The 17711-nt window shown below is 48.2% G+C and overlaps 1 protein-coding gene across 1 annotated transcript in view; it reads right to left on the bottom strand.

The window, feature by feature from the left end:
• Positions 1-8160, bottom strand: part of LOC115081400 (E3 ubiquitin-protein ligase TRIM39-like) — a 72188-nt gene extending 64028 nt beyond the window's left edge. Inside the window, exons 1-3 of the mRNA XM_029585856.1 lie at positions 8155-8160; positions 7713-7808; positions 7024-7254 (exon numbers count right to left, since the gene is read on the bottom strand). Coding sequence (XP_029441716.1) covers positions 7024-7254; positions 7713-7796 — 315 coding nt within the window. The 5' untranslated portion in view covers positions 7797-7808; positions 8155-8160. The remainder of the gene's footprint in view (positions 1-7023; positions 7255-7712; positions 7809-8154) is intronic.
• Positions 8161-17711: the final 9551 nt, after the last annotated feature.

Genomic DNA, 17711 nt, shown 5'->3' with positions numbered 1-17711 from the left:
GTTTTCTTATGAGAGCTCCCCCTGGAAGATGTAAAGAGAGAGGCTGGGACTGAGGGTTTTCTTATGAGAGCTCCCCTGGAAGATGTAAGTAGAGAGCCTGGGACTGAGGGGTTTTCTTATGAGAGATCCCCTGGAAGATGTAAGTAGAGAGCCTGGGACTGAGGGCTTTTCTTATGAGAGCTCCCCCTGGAAGATGTAAGGAGAAAGGCTGGGACTGAGAGGTTTTCTTATGAGAGGTCCCCTAGAAGATTTAAGGAGAGAGGCTGGGACTGAGAGGTTTTCTTATGAGAGGTCCCCTAGAAGATTGTAAGGAGAGAGGCTGGGGCTGAGGGGTTTTCTTATGAGAGCTCCCCTGGAAGATGTAAGGAGAGAGGCTGGGACTGAGGGGTTTTCTTATGAGAGCTCCCATGGAAGATGTAAGGAGAGAGGATGGGACTGAGGGGTGGATATTAGGGAAGCCCAGCTAGCATTAGATAGAGGGTACCTGGGGTGCTGGTGGATATTAGGGAAGCCCAGCTAGCTTTAGATAGAGGGAACCTGGGGTGCTGGTGGATATTAGGGAAGCACAGCTAGCATTAGATAGAGGGTACCTGGGGTGCTGGTGGATATTAGGGAAGCACAGCTAGCATTAGATAGAGGGTATCTGGGGTGCTGGTGGATATTAGGGAAGCCCAGCTACCATTAGATAGAGGGTACCTGGGGTGCTGGTGGATATTAGGGAAGCACAGCTAGCATTAGATAGAGGGTACCTGGGGTGCTGGTGGATATTAGGGAAGCACAGCTAGCATTAGATAGAGGGTACCTGGGGTGCTGGTGGATATTAGGGAAGCACAGCTAGCATTAGATAGAGGGTACCTGGGGTAGTGGTGGATATTAGGGAAGCCCAGCTAGCATTAGATAGAGGGTACCTGGGGTGCTGGTCGATATTAGGGAAGCCCAGCTAGCATTAGATAGAGAGTACCTGGGGTGCTGGTGGATATTAGGGAAGCCCAGCTAGCATTAGATAGAGGGTACCTGGGGTGCTGGTGGATATTAGGGAAGCCCAGCTACCATTAGATAGAGGGTACCTGGGGTAGTGGTGGATATTAGGGAAGCCCAGCTAGCATTAGATAGAGGGTACCTGGGGTGCTGGTGGATATTAGGGAAGCCCAGCTAGCATTAGATAGAGGGTACCTGGGGTGCTGGTGGATATTAGGGAAGCACAGCTAGCATTAGATAGAGAGTACCTGGGGTGCTGGTGGATATTAGGGAAGCCCAGCTAGCATTAGATACAGGGTAGCTGGGGTAGTGGTGGATATTAGGGAAGCCCAGCTAGCATTAGATAGAGAGTACCTGGGGTGCTGGTGGATATTAGGGAAGCACAGCTAGCATTAGATAGAGGGTACCTGGGGTAGTGGTGGATATTAGGGAAGCCCAGCTAGCATTAGATAGAGGGTACCTGGGGTGCTGGTCGATATTAGGGAAGCACAGCTAGCATTAGATAGAGAGTACCTGGGGTGCTGGTGGATATTAGGGAAGCCCAGCTAGCATTAGATAGAGGGTACCTGGGGAGCTGGTGGATATTAGGGAAGCCCAGCTACCATTAGATAGAGGGTACCTGGGGTAGTGGTGGATATTAGGGAAGCCCAGCTAGCATTAGATAGAGGGTACCTGGGGTGCTGGTGGATATTAGGGAAGCCCAGCTAGCATTAGATAGAGGGTACCTGGGGTGCTGGTGGATATTAGGGAAGCACAGCTAGCATTAGATAGAGGGTACCTGGGGTGCTGGTGGATATTAGGGAAGCCCAGCTAGCATTAGATAGAGGGTACCTGGGGTAGTGGTGGATATTAGGGAAGCCCAGCTAGCATTAGATAGAGGGTACCTGGGGTGCTGGTCGATATTAGGGAAGCCCAGCTAGCATTAGATAGAGGGTACCTGGGGTAGTGGTGGATATTAGGGAAGCACAGCTACCATTAGATAGAGGGTACCTGGGGTGCTGGTGGATATTAGGGAAGCCCAGCTAGCATTAGATAGAGAGTACCTGGGGTGCTGGTCGATATTAGGGAAGCCCAGCTAGCATTAGATACAGGGTAGCTGGGGTGCTGGTGGATATTAGGGAAGCCCAGCTAGCATTAGATAGAGGGTACCTGGGGTGCTGGTGGATATTAGGGAAGCCCAGCTAGCATTAGATAGAGGGTACCTGGGGTAGTGGTGGATATTAGGGAAGCCCAGCTAGCATTAGATAGAGGGTACCTGGGGTGCTGGTGGATATTAGGGAAGCACAGCTAGCATTAGATAGAGGGTACCTGGGGTGCTGGTGGATATTAGGGAAGCCCAGCTAGCATTAGATAGAGGGTACCTGGGGTGCTGGTGGATATTAGGGAAGCCCAGCTAGCATTAGATAGAGGGTACCTGGGGTGCTGGTGGATATTAGGGAAGCCCCGCTAGCATTAGATAGAGGGTACCTGGGGTGCTGGTGGATATTAGGGAAGCCCAGCTAGCTTTAGATAGAGGGAACCTGGGGTGCTGGTGGATATTAGGGAAGCACAGCTAGCATTAGATAGAGGGTACCTGGGGTGCTGGTGGATATTAGGGAAGCACAGCTAGCATTAGATAGAGGGTACCTGGGGTAGTGGTGGATATTAGGGAAGCCCAGCTAGCATTAGATAGAGGGTACCTGGGGTGCTGGTGGATATTAGGGAAGCACAGCTAGCATTAGATAGAGGGTACCTGGGGTGCTGGTGGATATTAGGGAAGCACAGCTAGCATTAGATAGAGGGTACCTGGGGTGCTGGTGGATATTAGGGAAGCACAGCTAGCATTAGATAGAGGGTACCTGGGGTAGTGGTGGATATTAGGGAAGCCCAGCTAGCATTAGATAGAGGGTATCTGGGGTGCTGGTGGATATTAGGGAAGCCCAGCTAGCATTAGATAGAGGGTACCTGGGGTGCTGGTGGATATTAGGGAAGCCCAGCTACCATTAGATAGAGGGTACCTGGGGTAGTGGTGGATATTAGGGAAGCCCAGCTAGCATTAGATAGAGGGTACCTGGGGTGCTGGTGGATATTAGGGAAGCCCAGCTAGCATTAGATAGAGGGTACCTGGGGTGCTGGTGGATATTAGGGAAGCCCAGCTAGCATTAGATAGAGGGTACCTGGGGTGCTGGTGGATATTAGGGAAGCCCCGCTAGCATTAGATAGAGGGTACCTGGGGTAGTGGTGGATATTAGGGAAGCACAGCTACCATTAGATAGAGGGTACCTGGGGTGCTGGTGGATATTAGGGAAGCCCAGCTAGCATTAGATAGAGGGTACCTGGGGTAGTGGTGGATATTAGCATTTAGTACATTGCAAATAGCCTCCAGAAGGAAAGCAGAATACAAGACAAGAAGAATAAACCCAAGGCCTGGATTCAGGCAGGCTGAGGTGGAATAATAAATTACATCTTGCACACTATGGTTTGATGAGGGCAAGGATGTGGATTAAATAATAAGTGAATAATGATGGAGAAGTGAATGCTAAACAGAAAGGCGAGTGCTGCCTTAGTGCAGGGATATTCTCTCTTTATCTATGTATTCATTTATAGTTCATTTAAAGCTCTGCCCTGTGTTCTCACTGTGTGATGGTTTGCAATTAAAGTTAAGATGCTATGTTACACCTTAAAGAATGAACCTTGGATTTGGTTAAGGTGCCTCTGTGTTTATTATTTATTTATTTATTTATTTAGGGGTTTCTTATATACCGAGGCACGTTTGCAAAATATCACCTCGGTTCACAATGTAACATAACTGAGCAACAAGCTTTACAATAATAACATTATTTAACAGGGAGGGGGTAAACGAGGACAGGGGTAGATAATATGAGAATTATATACATATGTACATGTTAGTTTTTACAAGGGCGTTCATCAATGCAATCAGAATAATTAGCAGGGGAAAGTAGTAGGGGAGGGGAATGGGGATTATATTCACAGAGGGTGGAAGGAGGGGAGCGTACATAGAAAGGGCAAGAGACAGTCGGGAGGTCATGTCGCATCTTTGGAGGGAGTCAATTCGTTAGTCCGGGTGTGCTAGTTTGAACAGCCATGTTTTAAAATTGTGCTTGAATTTTTTGTGGCAAGGTTCCTGGCGTAGTTGGGATGGCATTTTATTCCAGTGGGCAGTGCCTGCAATGATGAATGATCGCTCTCTGAAGGTGGTGTGTTTCATGAGCTTAGGAGAGGGAGTCTGGAGTTTGGCCTGGTGAGGTGTTCTTGTGGGTCTTGTCGGAGTGTGAAGCAGGAGCTGTTCTGGGAACCATTGCATGTCATGGTTATGAATGGCTTTGTGTATGAGCGTGAGTACTTTATATACTATCCTGGAGGTTACAGGGAGCCAGTGTAATGATTGGAGGACGGGAGTGATGTGGTCATGACGGTGAGTATTGGTAAGGATGCGTGCAGCAGCATTTTGTAATAACTGTAGCGGTTGTAGAGTACTTTTTGGTAAGCCTAGGAGGATAGCATTGCAATAATCAATTTTGGACAGGATCATAGCTTGCAGTACTGTGCGGAAGTCAGAGGAGTGAAGAAGAGGTTTGATTCTCTTCAAGGTGTGGAGTTTGAAGAATCCGCTTTTTATAGTGGCCGAAATGAATTTTTTGAGGTTAAATTGGTTATCTATCATAATTCCAAGGTTGCAGACTTGTAGGGTAGGAGGGCAGCTGGGGAGTGGGGGGGGTGGGGGAGAGACTGCGTGAGGGGTTGTTAGGAGGAGAAAGAATGAGTAGTTCTGTTTTGTTAGTATTGAGTGCAAGGAAATTATCGGAGAGAAGTTTATTTATCTCAGATAGAGCAGAGTTCCAGATCTTCATTGCATTTGTAATGGAATCATTAATAGGAATGAGTATCTGCACGTCGTCAGCATATATAAAATGCTGGATACCCAGTTTAGAGAGGAGATGGCAGAGGGGGAGGAGGTATATATTAAAGAGTGTTGAAGAGAGGGATGAACCCTGTGGTACTCCTTGAGATAGTTTGACAGGGTTGGATTTGTTACAACCAATTTTTACACTGTAGCTTCTGTCGCTAAGGTATGATTGGAACCATAGTAAGGCTGTGCCAGCAATGCCAATTTCCATGAGGCGTTTGATGAGTGTGAGGTGATTGACAGTGTCGAATGCCGCGGAGATGTCTAACAATGCAAGTATGTGGGATTGTCCGTTGTCCATGGCTTTAAGTATGGATTCTGAGAGTGTGATGAGTAGCGTTTCTGTGCTACGGTGTTTGCGAAAACCATATTGGGATGTGGAGAGTATGTTGTGTTCATCAATGTATTCGGTGAGTTGTTTGTTGATAATCTTTTCCAGTATTTTGGAGAGGAATGGGAGGTTTGATACTGGGCGATAGTTAGCTAGTTCATTGTTATTAGAGGGAGATAGTTAGCTAGTTCATAGTTATTAGAGGGAGGGGAGGGGGATTTTGATTGGGAATGGGGGACAAGAGGTGAGGCTTAACTTTAAGAGATTCAGTTTTATTCAGAGAAGGAGACCCCTAGGGTGGCAAAGCTGACTGTTCTGTCCCCAGCAGTGGGTACATGTCTGTATATACTGTAGCTTAACTGTGTTTAGTGTGGTCGCTCCCTTCTGAGGACTCTGAATATTGAGACACTTTTTGTAACCCATGATAAAAGCCTGTGAGCCTTGCCTTTAAGAGGAGCTTTCCCTTAAGAGAAGCTCCCTCCCCCCTTGCTTTCTCTCACTACTGGAAGAGCTTGAATGCCCCCTCAATCTAAATTGAGTCTTCCAAGGCGCCTTATAGGCTCAAGGGATTGTCCTTCATGTTCCCCCTGTGTCACATGGGTCTTAGGCTCGCCGCCATTGGACCTTGCCCCCCCCTGCCCCCAGTTTGTGGAGGTGTTCCCTTTAGCAGCTCTCGACGAGAGTTTCAGTTCTGGCCACTCTTGCTTCTGTATAACCCTGTGAAATGATTCAGTTTTTACCTTTTCTCTTACCCCAAATCAGCCTTATATCTCCTGTGCTTTATCTGTAGCATAAACTAACTCCTGCAACCCAAGAGACCTCCCTCTACTTCCTGCCACCCTGTCTCCAGCAACCAGAGATCTCTGCCTTGGGGCAAACGTTTGGAATGCAACAATTGTAAGTAATGAAAAATTACCTGTGCAATAAAATAATCTCAAACTTAAAGAATCTTTGTCGTGAGGACTGATTGGAGAAAAAGTTTTGCTGTCTGGATAGGAAAAAGCACAGATGTTTTCTTGATCAGGAATACTGACACTTTACAAGCCTAGAGACCAAGGGGGCTTGGGGATGCCTAATTTTAAAAACTGTTTTGTGGCCTCTCTGTTGAAATCTTTAGTGAAAGACCTGGGGAGTCTGCACTCAAACAGCGGCAAGGACTGAAGGCTTCCCCTTCATGGATCCCCTTGCTTATTTGGTCGAGCAAGAGACTCGAGATGCTTGTCCCATCCATTCCCGAGTGTCACTAAAGATCTGGGACCCTACAGAGCAGAGTCAGGAGTTACTGGAAGATGCTCCCCTCTATCATTGATTTGTTATAATAAATCCTCTGTGCCAGGACTGACGTCCGAGCTTTCCAAGAGCCGGGACAGGCTGGGGCTGCCAACACTTGGCTTATTCTTCCAGGGCAGGAAGATTTACACTTTACACAACTGACTGCAAAATATCAGTAGCCGACCACTGATAGCTCCAGTTATATTCAGATTTGCTGTTTCTTGAATCAAAAGAGCATTTTTAAGTGGTTGAAAATTCTCCTGAGTGAATGCAGCCAAGACCCAGATTTAATTCCTGATCTTACACAATTATAATATCAAGTAATCCTGAAAATCTCCATGTCTGGACCTATGCACATAATTATTCCTACCTCAGATTCCCACTGATTTATCTGATGTGTTTAGCCTGCCTTATGTATCACTACAGCTGATATTCACAGGGAAATGATTATTTTAGGGTTTTTATATTGTAAGTGAATCCCAGCAGCCCTCATGGCAGATCTGTAACTTCCTTAGAAATCTCTCTGAGCTGTCACCTTCAGTAACTCTGCCGCTGGCTGCTGACTCTTCTCCTCTATCTCGGAGATCAGGAGCTTGATGGAGGAGCTTTGCTCTTCTAGCTGGGTCACATTTTCCCCGATTCTCTGCAGAATCTTCTTCTCTTCCTCCTCCAGGCTGGAGAGAAGGATTTGCTTCTCCTTAGCCAGAAACTGCTGCATCTCCTCAAAGTCAGACTCAACCCTCCGTCTCTTGATCTCTGTCTGGCTCTGCATGGAACAAAGAGATGGAAATCTCAGTAACACGGCCCTGGTTTAGGTGCACAGAGCTCTGGATGCAGCTCCTGCAATGAACAAGGAATCTCTGCTGTTCCCAGAGCCCTCCTGAGCTTTGTGTCACCCGAGGATCCACCACCAGAAACTGCGTCACAGCTCTCAGGAGTCAATCAAAAGCTACAACTATCAGATGCTTACATCAGAGGAAAGTTATCTCTCACTTCACACGTGGTTAAGGGGTAAATGTACATCCTGGAGTGCAACTGGTTAAAAAGCATCAGGCCCGAGGCTATCCCTGGCCTCTGAGGGAGAGAGCGAAATGATCCCCAATCTGCCTGTCCTCAGCTAATAAGCACCAGAAATACTCCCAGCCCCTCTGTAACAAGGCAGGATGGATCCTAGGATCCTCTGATTGAACTGGTTCAGGGCACTGATGAGACACAGACACCCACCCTCAGCTCCTCAGCTTTCCTCTCCTCACTGGATTTAAGCTTCAGAAGATCTTCCAGCTCCTTTCTCAGAGGCTCCAACTGCATTTGGATTTTATTCTGTGAACAATAAACATCTTTGGTTTGAATTTCAATATTATTTTAAGAACAGATTTTCCACATAAAGAGTACATGTGAGATAACATCGCCAGTTTAGATAATCTTTAAAAAGCAGACTGATTTATGAATGTGATAATTAATAATAAAGATACTGACACACACCTTGTATTCCTGCACAGCCTCCTGTATGGGGGTCACAGTGTGAGATCTGTGACCCCGGGACACACTGTGATAATAAAGATACTGACACACACCTTGTATTCCTGCACAGCCTCCTGTATGGGGATCACGGTGTGAGATCTGTGACCCCGGGACACACTGTGATAATAAAGATACTGACACACACCTTGTATTCCTGCACAGCCTCCTGTATGGGGGATCACAGTGTGAGATCTGTGACCCCGGGACACACTGTGATAATAAAGATACTGACACACACCTTGTATTCCTGCACAGCCTCCTGTATGGGGATCACGGTGTGAGATCTGTGACCCCGGGACACACTGTGATAATAAAGATACTGACACACACCTTGTATTCCTGCACAGCCTCCTGTATGGGGATCACAGTGTGAGATCTGTGACCCCGGGACACACTGTGATAATAAAGATACTGACACACACCTTGTATTCCTGCACAGCCTCCTGTATGGGGGGTCACAGTGTGAGATCTGTGACCCCGGGACACACTGTGATAATAAAGATACTGACACACACCTTGTATTCCTGCACAGCCTCCTGTATGGGGATCACAGTGTGAGATCTGTGACCCCGGGACACACTGTGATAATAAAGATACTGACACACACCTTGTATTCCTGCACAGCCTCCTGTATGGGGATCACAGTGTGAGATCTGTGACCCCGGGACACACTGTGATAATAAAGATACTGACACACACCTTGTATTCCTGCACAGCCTCCTGTATGGGGATCACAGTGTGAGATCTGTGACCCCGGGACACACTGTGATAATAAAGATACTGACACTCACCTTGTATTCCTGCACAGCCTCCTGTATGGGGATCACAGTGTGAGATCTGTGACCCCGGGACACACTGTGATAATAAAGATACTGACACACACCTTGTATTCCTGCACAGCCTCCTGTATGGGGATCACAGGTGTGAGATCTGTGACCCCGGGACACACTGTGATAATAAAGATACTGACACACACCTTGTATTCCTGCACAGCCTCCTGTATGGGGATCACAGTGTGAGATCTGTGACCCCGGGACACACTGTGATAATAAAGATACTGACACACACCTTGTATTCCTGCACAGCCTCCTGTATGGGGATCACAGGTGTGAGATCTGTGACCCCGGGACACACTGTGATAATAAAGATACTGACACACACCTTGTATTCCTGCACAGCCTCCTGTATTGGGGATCACAGTGTGAGATCTGTGACCCCGGGACACACTGTAATAATAAAGATACTGACACACACCTTGTATTCCTGCACAGCCTCCTGTATGGGGATCACAGTGTGAGATCTGTGACCCCGGGACACACTGTGATAATAAAGATACTGACACACACCTTGTATTCCTGCACAGCCTCCTGTATGGGGGTCACAGTGTGAGATCTGTGACCCCGGGACACACTGTGATAATAAAGATACTGACACACACCTTGTATTCCTGCACAGCCTCCTGTATGGGGATCACAGTGTGAGATCTGTGACCCCGGGACACACTGTGATAATAAAGATACTGACACACACCTTGTATTCCTGCACAGCCTCCTGTATGGGGATCACAGTGTGAGATCTGTGACCCCGGGACACACTGTGATAATAAAGATACTGACACACACCTTGTATTCCTGCACAGCCTCCTGTATGGGGGATCACAGTGTGAGATCTGTGACCCCGGGACACACTGTGATAATAAAGATACTGACACACACCTTGTATTCCTGCACAGCCTCCTGTATGGGGATCACAGTGTGAGATCTGTGACCCCGGGACACACTGTGATAATAAAGATACTGACACACACCTTGTATTCCTGCACAGCCTCCTGTATGGGGATCACAGGTGTGAGATCTGTGACCCCGGGACACACTGTGATAATAAAGATACTGACACACACCTTGTATTCCTGCACAGCCTCCTGTATGGGGATCACAGTGTGAGATCTGTGACCCCGGGACACACTGTGATAATAAAGATACTGACACACACCTTGTATTCCTGCACAGCCTCCTGTATGGGGATCACAGTGTGAGATCTGTGACCCCGGGACACACTGTGATAATAAAGATACTGACACACACCTTGTATTCCTGCACAGCCTCCTGTATGGGGATCACAGTGTGAGATCTGTGACCCCAGGACACACTGTGATAATAAAGATACTGACACACACCTTGTATTCCTGCACAGCCTCCTGTATGGGGATCACAGTGTGAGATCTGTGACCCCGGGACACACTGTGATAATAAAGATACTGACACACACCTTGTATTCCTGCACAGCCTCCTGTATGGGGATCACAGTGTGAGATCTGTGACCCCGGGACACACTGTGATAATAAAGATACTGACACACACCTTGTATTCCTGCACATGCCTCCTGTATGGGGATCACAGTGTGAGATCTGTGACCCCGGGACACACTGTGATAATAAAGATACTGACACACACCTTGTATTCCTGCACAGCCTCCTGTATGGGGATCACAGTGTGAGATCTGTGACCCCGGGACACACTGTGATAATAAAGATACTGACACACACCTTGTATTCCTGCACAGCCTCCTGTATGGGGATCACAGTGTGAGATCTGTGACCCCGGGACACACTGTGATAATAAAGATACTGACACACACCTTGTATTCCTGCACAGCCTCCTGTATGGGGGATCACAGTGTGAGATCTGTGACCCCGGGACACACTGTGATAATAAAGATACTGACACACACCTTGTATTCCTGCACAGCCTCCTGTATGGGGATCACAGGTGTGAGATCTGTGACCCCGGGACACACTGTGATAATAAAGATACTGACACACACCTTGTATTCCTGCACAGCCTCCTGTATGGGGATCACAGTGTGAGATCTGTGACCCCGGGACACACTGTGATAATAAAGATACTGACACACACCTTGTATTCCTGCACTGCCTCCTGTATGGGGATCACAGTGTGAGATCTGTGACCCCGGGACACACTGTGATAATAAAGATACTGACACACACCTTGTATTCCTGCACAGCCTCCTGTATGGGGATCACAGTGTGAGATCTGTGACCCCGGGACACACTGTGATAATAAAGATACTGACACACACCTTGTATTCCTGCACAGCCTCCTGTATGGGGGTCACAGTGTGAGATCTGTGACCCCGGGACACACTGTGATAATAAAGATACTGACACACACCTTGTATTCCTGCACATGCCTCCTGTATGGGGGTCACGGTGTGAGATCTGTGACCCCGGGACACACTGTGATAATAAAGATACTGACACACACCTTGTATTCCTGCACTGCCTCCTGTATGGGGATCACAGGTGTGAGATCTGTGACCCCGGGACACACTGTGATAATAAAGATACTGACACTCACCTTGTATTCCTGCACAGCCTCCTGTATGGGGATCACAGTGTGAGATCTGTGACCCCGGGACACACTGTGATAATAAAGATACTGACACACACCTTGTATTCCTGCACAGCCTCCTGTATGGGGATCACGGTGTGAGATCTGTGACCCCGGGACACACTGTGATAATAAAGATACTGACACACACCTTGTATTCCTGCACTGCCTCCTGTATGGGGATCAAGGTGTGAGATCTGTGACCCCGGGACACACTGTGATAATAAAGATACTGACACACACCTTGTATTCCTGCACAGCCTCCTGTATGGGGATCACGGTGTGAGATCTGTGACCCCGGGACACACTGTGATAATAAAGATACTGACACACACCTTGTATTCCTGCACAGCCTCCTGTATGGGGATCACAGGTGTGAGATCTGTGACCCCGGGACACACTGTGATAATAAAGATACTGACACACACCTTGTATTCCTGCACAGCCTCCTGTATGGGGATCACAGTGTGAGATCTGTGACCCCGGGACACACTGTGATAATAAAGATACTGACACACACCTTGTATTCCTGCACAGCCTCCTGTATGGGGATCACAGTGTGAGATCTGTGACCCCGGGACACACTGTGATAATAAAGATACTGACACACACCTTGTATTCCTGCACAGCCTCCTGTATGGGGATCACAGTGTGAGATCTGTGACCCCGGGACACACTGTGATAATAAAGATACTGACACTCACCTTGTATTCCTGCACAGCCTCCTGTATGGGGATCACAGGTGTGAGATCTGTGACCCCGGGACACACTGTGATAATAAAGATACTGACACACACCTTGTATTCCTGCACAGCCTCCTGTATGGGGATCACAGGTGTGAGATCTGTGACCCCGGGACACACTGTGATAATAAAGATACTGACACACACCTTGTATTCCTGCACAGCCTCCTGTATGGGGATCACAGGTGTGAGATCTGTGACCCCGGGACACACTGTGATAATAAAGATACTGACACACACCTTGTATTCCTGCACAGCCTCCTGTATGGGGATCACGGTGTGAGATCTGTGACCCCGGGACACACTGTGATAATAAAGATACTGACACACACCTTGTATTCCTGCACAGCCTCCTGTATGGGGATCACAGGTGTGAGATCTGTGACCCCGGGACACACTGTGATAATAAAGATACTGACACACACCTTGTATTCCTGCACAGCCTCCTGTATGGGGATCACAGGTGTGAGATCTGTGACCCCGGGACACACTGTGATAATAAAGATACTGACACACACCTTGTATTCCTGCACAGCCTCCTGTATGGGGATCACAGTGTGAGATCTGTGACCCCGGGACACACTGTGATAATAAAGATACTGACACACACCTTGTATTCCTGCACAGCCTCCTGTATGGGGATCACGGTGTGAGATCTGTGACCCCGGGACACACTGTGATAATAAAGATACTGACACACACCTTGTATTCCTGCACATGCCTCCTGTATGGGGATCACAGTGTGAGATCTGTGACCCCGGGACACACTGTGATAATAAAGATACTGACACACACCTTGTATTCCTGCACAGCCTCCTGTATGGGGATCACAGTGTGAGATCTGTGACCCCGGGACACACTGTGATAATAAAGATACTGACACACACCTTGTATTCCTGCACAGCCTCCTGTATGGGGATCACAGTGTGAGATCTGTGACCCCGGGACACACTGTGATAATAAAGATACTGACACACACCTTGTATTCCTGCACAGCCTCCTGTATGGGGGATCACAGTGTGAGATCTGTGACCCCGGGACACACTGTGATAATAAAGATACTGACACACACCTTGTATTCCTGCACAGCCTCCTGTATGGGGGATCACAGTGTGAGATCTGTGACCCCGGGACACACTGTGATAATAAAGATACTGACACACACCTTGTATTCCTGCACAGCCTCCTGTATGGGGGTCACAGTGTGAGATCTGTGACCCCGGGACACACTGTGATAATAAAGATACTGACACACACCTTGTATTCCTGCACAGCCTCCTGTATGGGGATCACAGTGTGAGATCTGTGACCCCGGGACACACTGTGATAATAAAGATACTGACACACACCTTGTATTCCTGCACAGCCTCCTGTATGGGGATCACAGTGTGAGATCTGTGACCCCGGGACACACTGTGATAATAAAGATACTGACACACACCTTGTATTCCTGCACAGCCTCCTGTATGGGGATCACAGTGTGAGATCTGTGACCCCGGGACACACTGTGATAATAAAGATACTGACACACACCTTGTATTCCTGCACAGCCTCCTGTATGGGGATCACAGTGTGAGATCTGTGACCCCGGGACACACTGTGATAATAAAGATACTGACACACACCTTGTATTCCTGCACAGCCTCCTGTATGGGGGATCACAGTGTGAGATCTGTGACCCCGGGACACACTGTGATAATAAAGATACTGACACACACCTTGTATTCCTGCACAGCCTCCTGTATGGGGATCACAGTGTGAGATCTGTGACCCCGGGACACACTGTGATAATAAAGATACTGACACACACCTTGTATTCCTGCACAGCCTCCTGTATGGGGATCACAGGTGTGAGATCTGTGACCCCGGGACACACTGTGATAATAAAGATACTGACACACACCTTGTATTCCTGCACAGCCTCCTGTATGGGGGATCACAGTGTGAGATCTGTGACCCCGGGACACACTGTGATAATAAAGATACTGACACACACCTTGTATTCCTGCACTGCCTCCTGTATGGGGATCACGGTGTGAGATCTGTGACCCCGGGACACACTGTGATAATAAAGATACTGACACACACCTTGTATTCCTGCACAGCCTCCTGTATGGGGATCACAGTGTGAGATCTGTGACCCCGGGACACACTGTGATAATAAAGATACTGACACACACCTTGTATTCCTGCACAGCCTCCTGTATGGGGGATCACAGTGTGAGATCTGTGACCCCGGGACACACTGTGATAATAAAGATACTGACACACACCTTGTATTCCTGCACAGCCTCCTGTATGGGGATCACAGTGTGAGATCTGTGACCCCGGGACACACTGTGATAATAAAGATACTGACACACACCTTGTATTCCTGCACAGCCTCCTGTATGGGGATCACAGGTGTGAGATCTGTGACCCCGGGACACACTGTGATAATAAAGATACTGACACACACCTTGTATTCCTGCACAGCCTCCTGTATGGGGATCACAGTGTGAGATCTGTGACCCCGGGACACACTGTGATAATAAAGAGACTGACACACACCTTGTATTCCTGCACAGCCTCCTCTATGGGGATCACAGTGTGAGATCTGTGACCCCGGGACACACTGTGATAATAAAGATACTGACACACACCTTGTATTCCTGCACAGCCTCCTGTATGGGGATCACAGTGTGAGATCTGTGACCCCGGGACACACTGTGATAATAAAGATACTGACACACACCTTGTATTCCTGCACAGCCTCCTGTATGGGGATCACAGTGTGAGATCTGTGACCCCGGGACACACTGTGATAATAAAGATACTGACACACACCTTGTATTCCTGCACAGCCTCCTGTATGGGGATCACAGGTGTGAGATCTGTGACCCCGGGACACACTGTGATAATAAAGATACTGACACACACCTTGTATTCCTGCACAGCCTCCTGTATGGGGATCACAGTGTGAGATCTGTGACCCCGGGACACACTGTGATAATAAAGATACTGACACACACCTTGTATTCCTGCACAGCCTCCTGTATGGGGATCACAGGTGTGAGATCTGTGACCCCGGGACACACTGTGATAATAAAGATACTGACACACACCTTGTATTCCTGCACAGCCTCCTGTATGGGGATCACAGTGTGAGATCTGTGACCCCGGGACACACTGTGATAATAAAGATACTGACACACACCTTGTATTCCTGCACAGCCTCCTGTATGGGGATCACAGTGTGAGATCTGTGACCCCGGGACACACTGTGATAATAAAGATACTGACACACACCTTGTATTCCTGCACAGCCTCCTGTATGGGGATCACAGTGTGAGATCTGTGACCCCAGGACACACTGTGATAATAAAGATACTGACACACACCTTGTATTCCTGCACAGCCTCCTGTATGGGGGTCACAGTGTGAGATCTGTGACCCCGGGACACACTGTGATAATAAAGATACTGACACACACCTTGTATTCCTGCACAGCCTCCTGTATGGGGATCACAGTGTGAGATCTGTGACCCCGGGACACACTGTGATAATAAAGATACTGACACACACCTTGTATTCCTGCACAGCCTCCTGTATGGGGATCACAGTGTGAGATCTGTGACCCCGGGACACACTGTGATAATAAAGATACTGACACACACCTTGTATTCCTGCACAGCCTCCTGTATGGGGATCACAGGTGTGAGATCTGTGACCCCGGGACACACTGTGATAATAAAGATACTGACACACACCTTGTATTCCTGCACAGCCTCCTGTATGGGGATCACAGGTGTGAGATCTGTGACCCCGGGACACACTGTGATAATAAAGATACTGACACACACCTTGTATTCCTGCACAGCCTCCTGTATGGGGATCACAGTGTGAGATCTGTGACCCCGGGACACACTGTGATAATAAAGATACTGACACACACCTTGTATTCCTGCACAGCCTCCTGTATGGGGATCACAGGTGTGAGATCTGTGACCCCGGGACACACTGTGATAATAAAGATACTGACACACACCTTGTATTCCTGCACAGCCTCCTGTATGGGGATCACAGTGTGAGATCTGTGACCCCGGGACACACTGTGATAATAAAGATACTGACACACACCTTGTATTCCTGCACAGCCTCCTGTATGGGGATCACAGTGTGAGATCTGTGACCCCGGGACACACTGTGATAATAAAGATACTGACACACACCTTGTATTCCTGCACAGCCTCCTGTATGGGGATCACAGTGTGAGATCTGTGACCCCGGGACACACTGTGATAATAAAGATACTGACACACACCTTGTATTCCTGCACAGCCTCCTGTATGGGGATCACAGGTGTGAGATCTGTGACCCCGGGACACACTGTGATAATAAAGATACTGACACACACCTTGTATTCCTGCACAGCCTCCTGTATGGGGGATCACAGTGTGAGATCTGTGACCCCGGGACACACTGTGATAATAAAGATACTGACACACACCTTGTATTCCTGCACAGCCTCCTGTATGGGGATCACAGTGTGAGATCTGTGACCCCGGGACACACTGTGATAATAAAGATACTGACACACACCTTGTATTCCTGCACAGCCTCCTGTATGGGGATCACAGTGTGAGATCTGTGACCCCGGGACACACTGTGATAATAAAGATACTGACACACACCTTGTATTCCTGCACAGCCTCCTGTATGGGGATCACAGTGTGAGATCTGTGACCCCGGGACACACTGTGATAATAAAGATACTGACACACACCTTGTATTCCTGCACAGCCTCCTGTATGGGGATCACAGGTGTGAGATCTGTGACCCCGGGACACACTGTGATAATAAAGATACTGACACACACCTTGTATTCCTGCACAGCCTCCTGTATGGGGATCACAGTGTGAGATCTGTGACCCCGGGACACACTGTGATAATAAAGATACTGACACACACCTTGTATTCCTGCACAGCCTCCTGTATGGGGATCACAGTGTGAGATCTGTGACCCCGGGACACACTGTGATAATAAAGATACTGACACACACCTTGTATTCCTGCACAGCCTCCTGTATGGGGATCACAGTGTGAGATCTGTGACCCCGGGACACACTGTGATAATAAAGATACTGACACACACCTTGTATTCCTGCACAGCCTCCTGTATGGGGATCACAGTGTGAGATCTGTGACCCCGGGACACACTGTGATAATAAAGATACTGACACACACCTTGTATTCCTGCACAGCCTCCTGTATGGGGATCACAGTGTGAGATCTGTGACCCCGGGACACACTGTGATAATAAAGATACTGACACACACCTTGTATTCCTGCACAGCCTCCTGTATGGGGATCACAGGTGTGAGATCTGTGACCCCGGGACACACTGTGATAATAAAGATACTGACACACACCTTGTATTCCTGCACAGCCTCCTGTATGGGGATCACAGGTGTGAGATCTGTGACCCCGGGACACACTGTGATAATAAAGATACTGACACACACCTTGTATTCCTGCACAGCCTCCTGTATGGGGATCACAGTGTGAGA

The sequence above is a fragment of the Rhinatrema bivittatum genome, unplaced genomic scaffold (genome assembly GCF_901001135.1).
Source record: "Rhinatrema bivittatum unplaced genomic scaffold, aRhiBiv1.1, whole genome shotgun sequence".
Taxonomy (NCBI): Eukaryota; Metazoa; Chordata; class Amphibia; order Gymnophiona; family Rhinatrematidae; genus Rhinatrema; species Rhinatrema bivittatum.
This window is presented reverse-complemented; position numbering and strand designations above follow the sequence as displayed.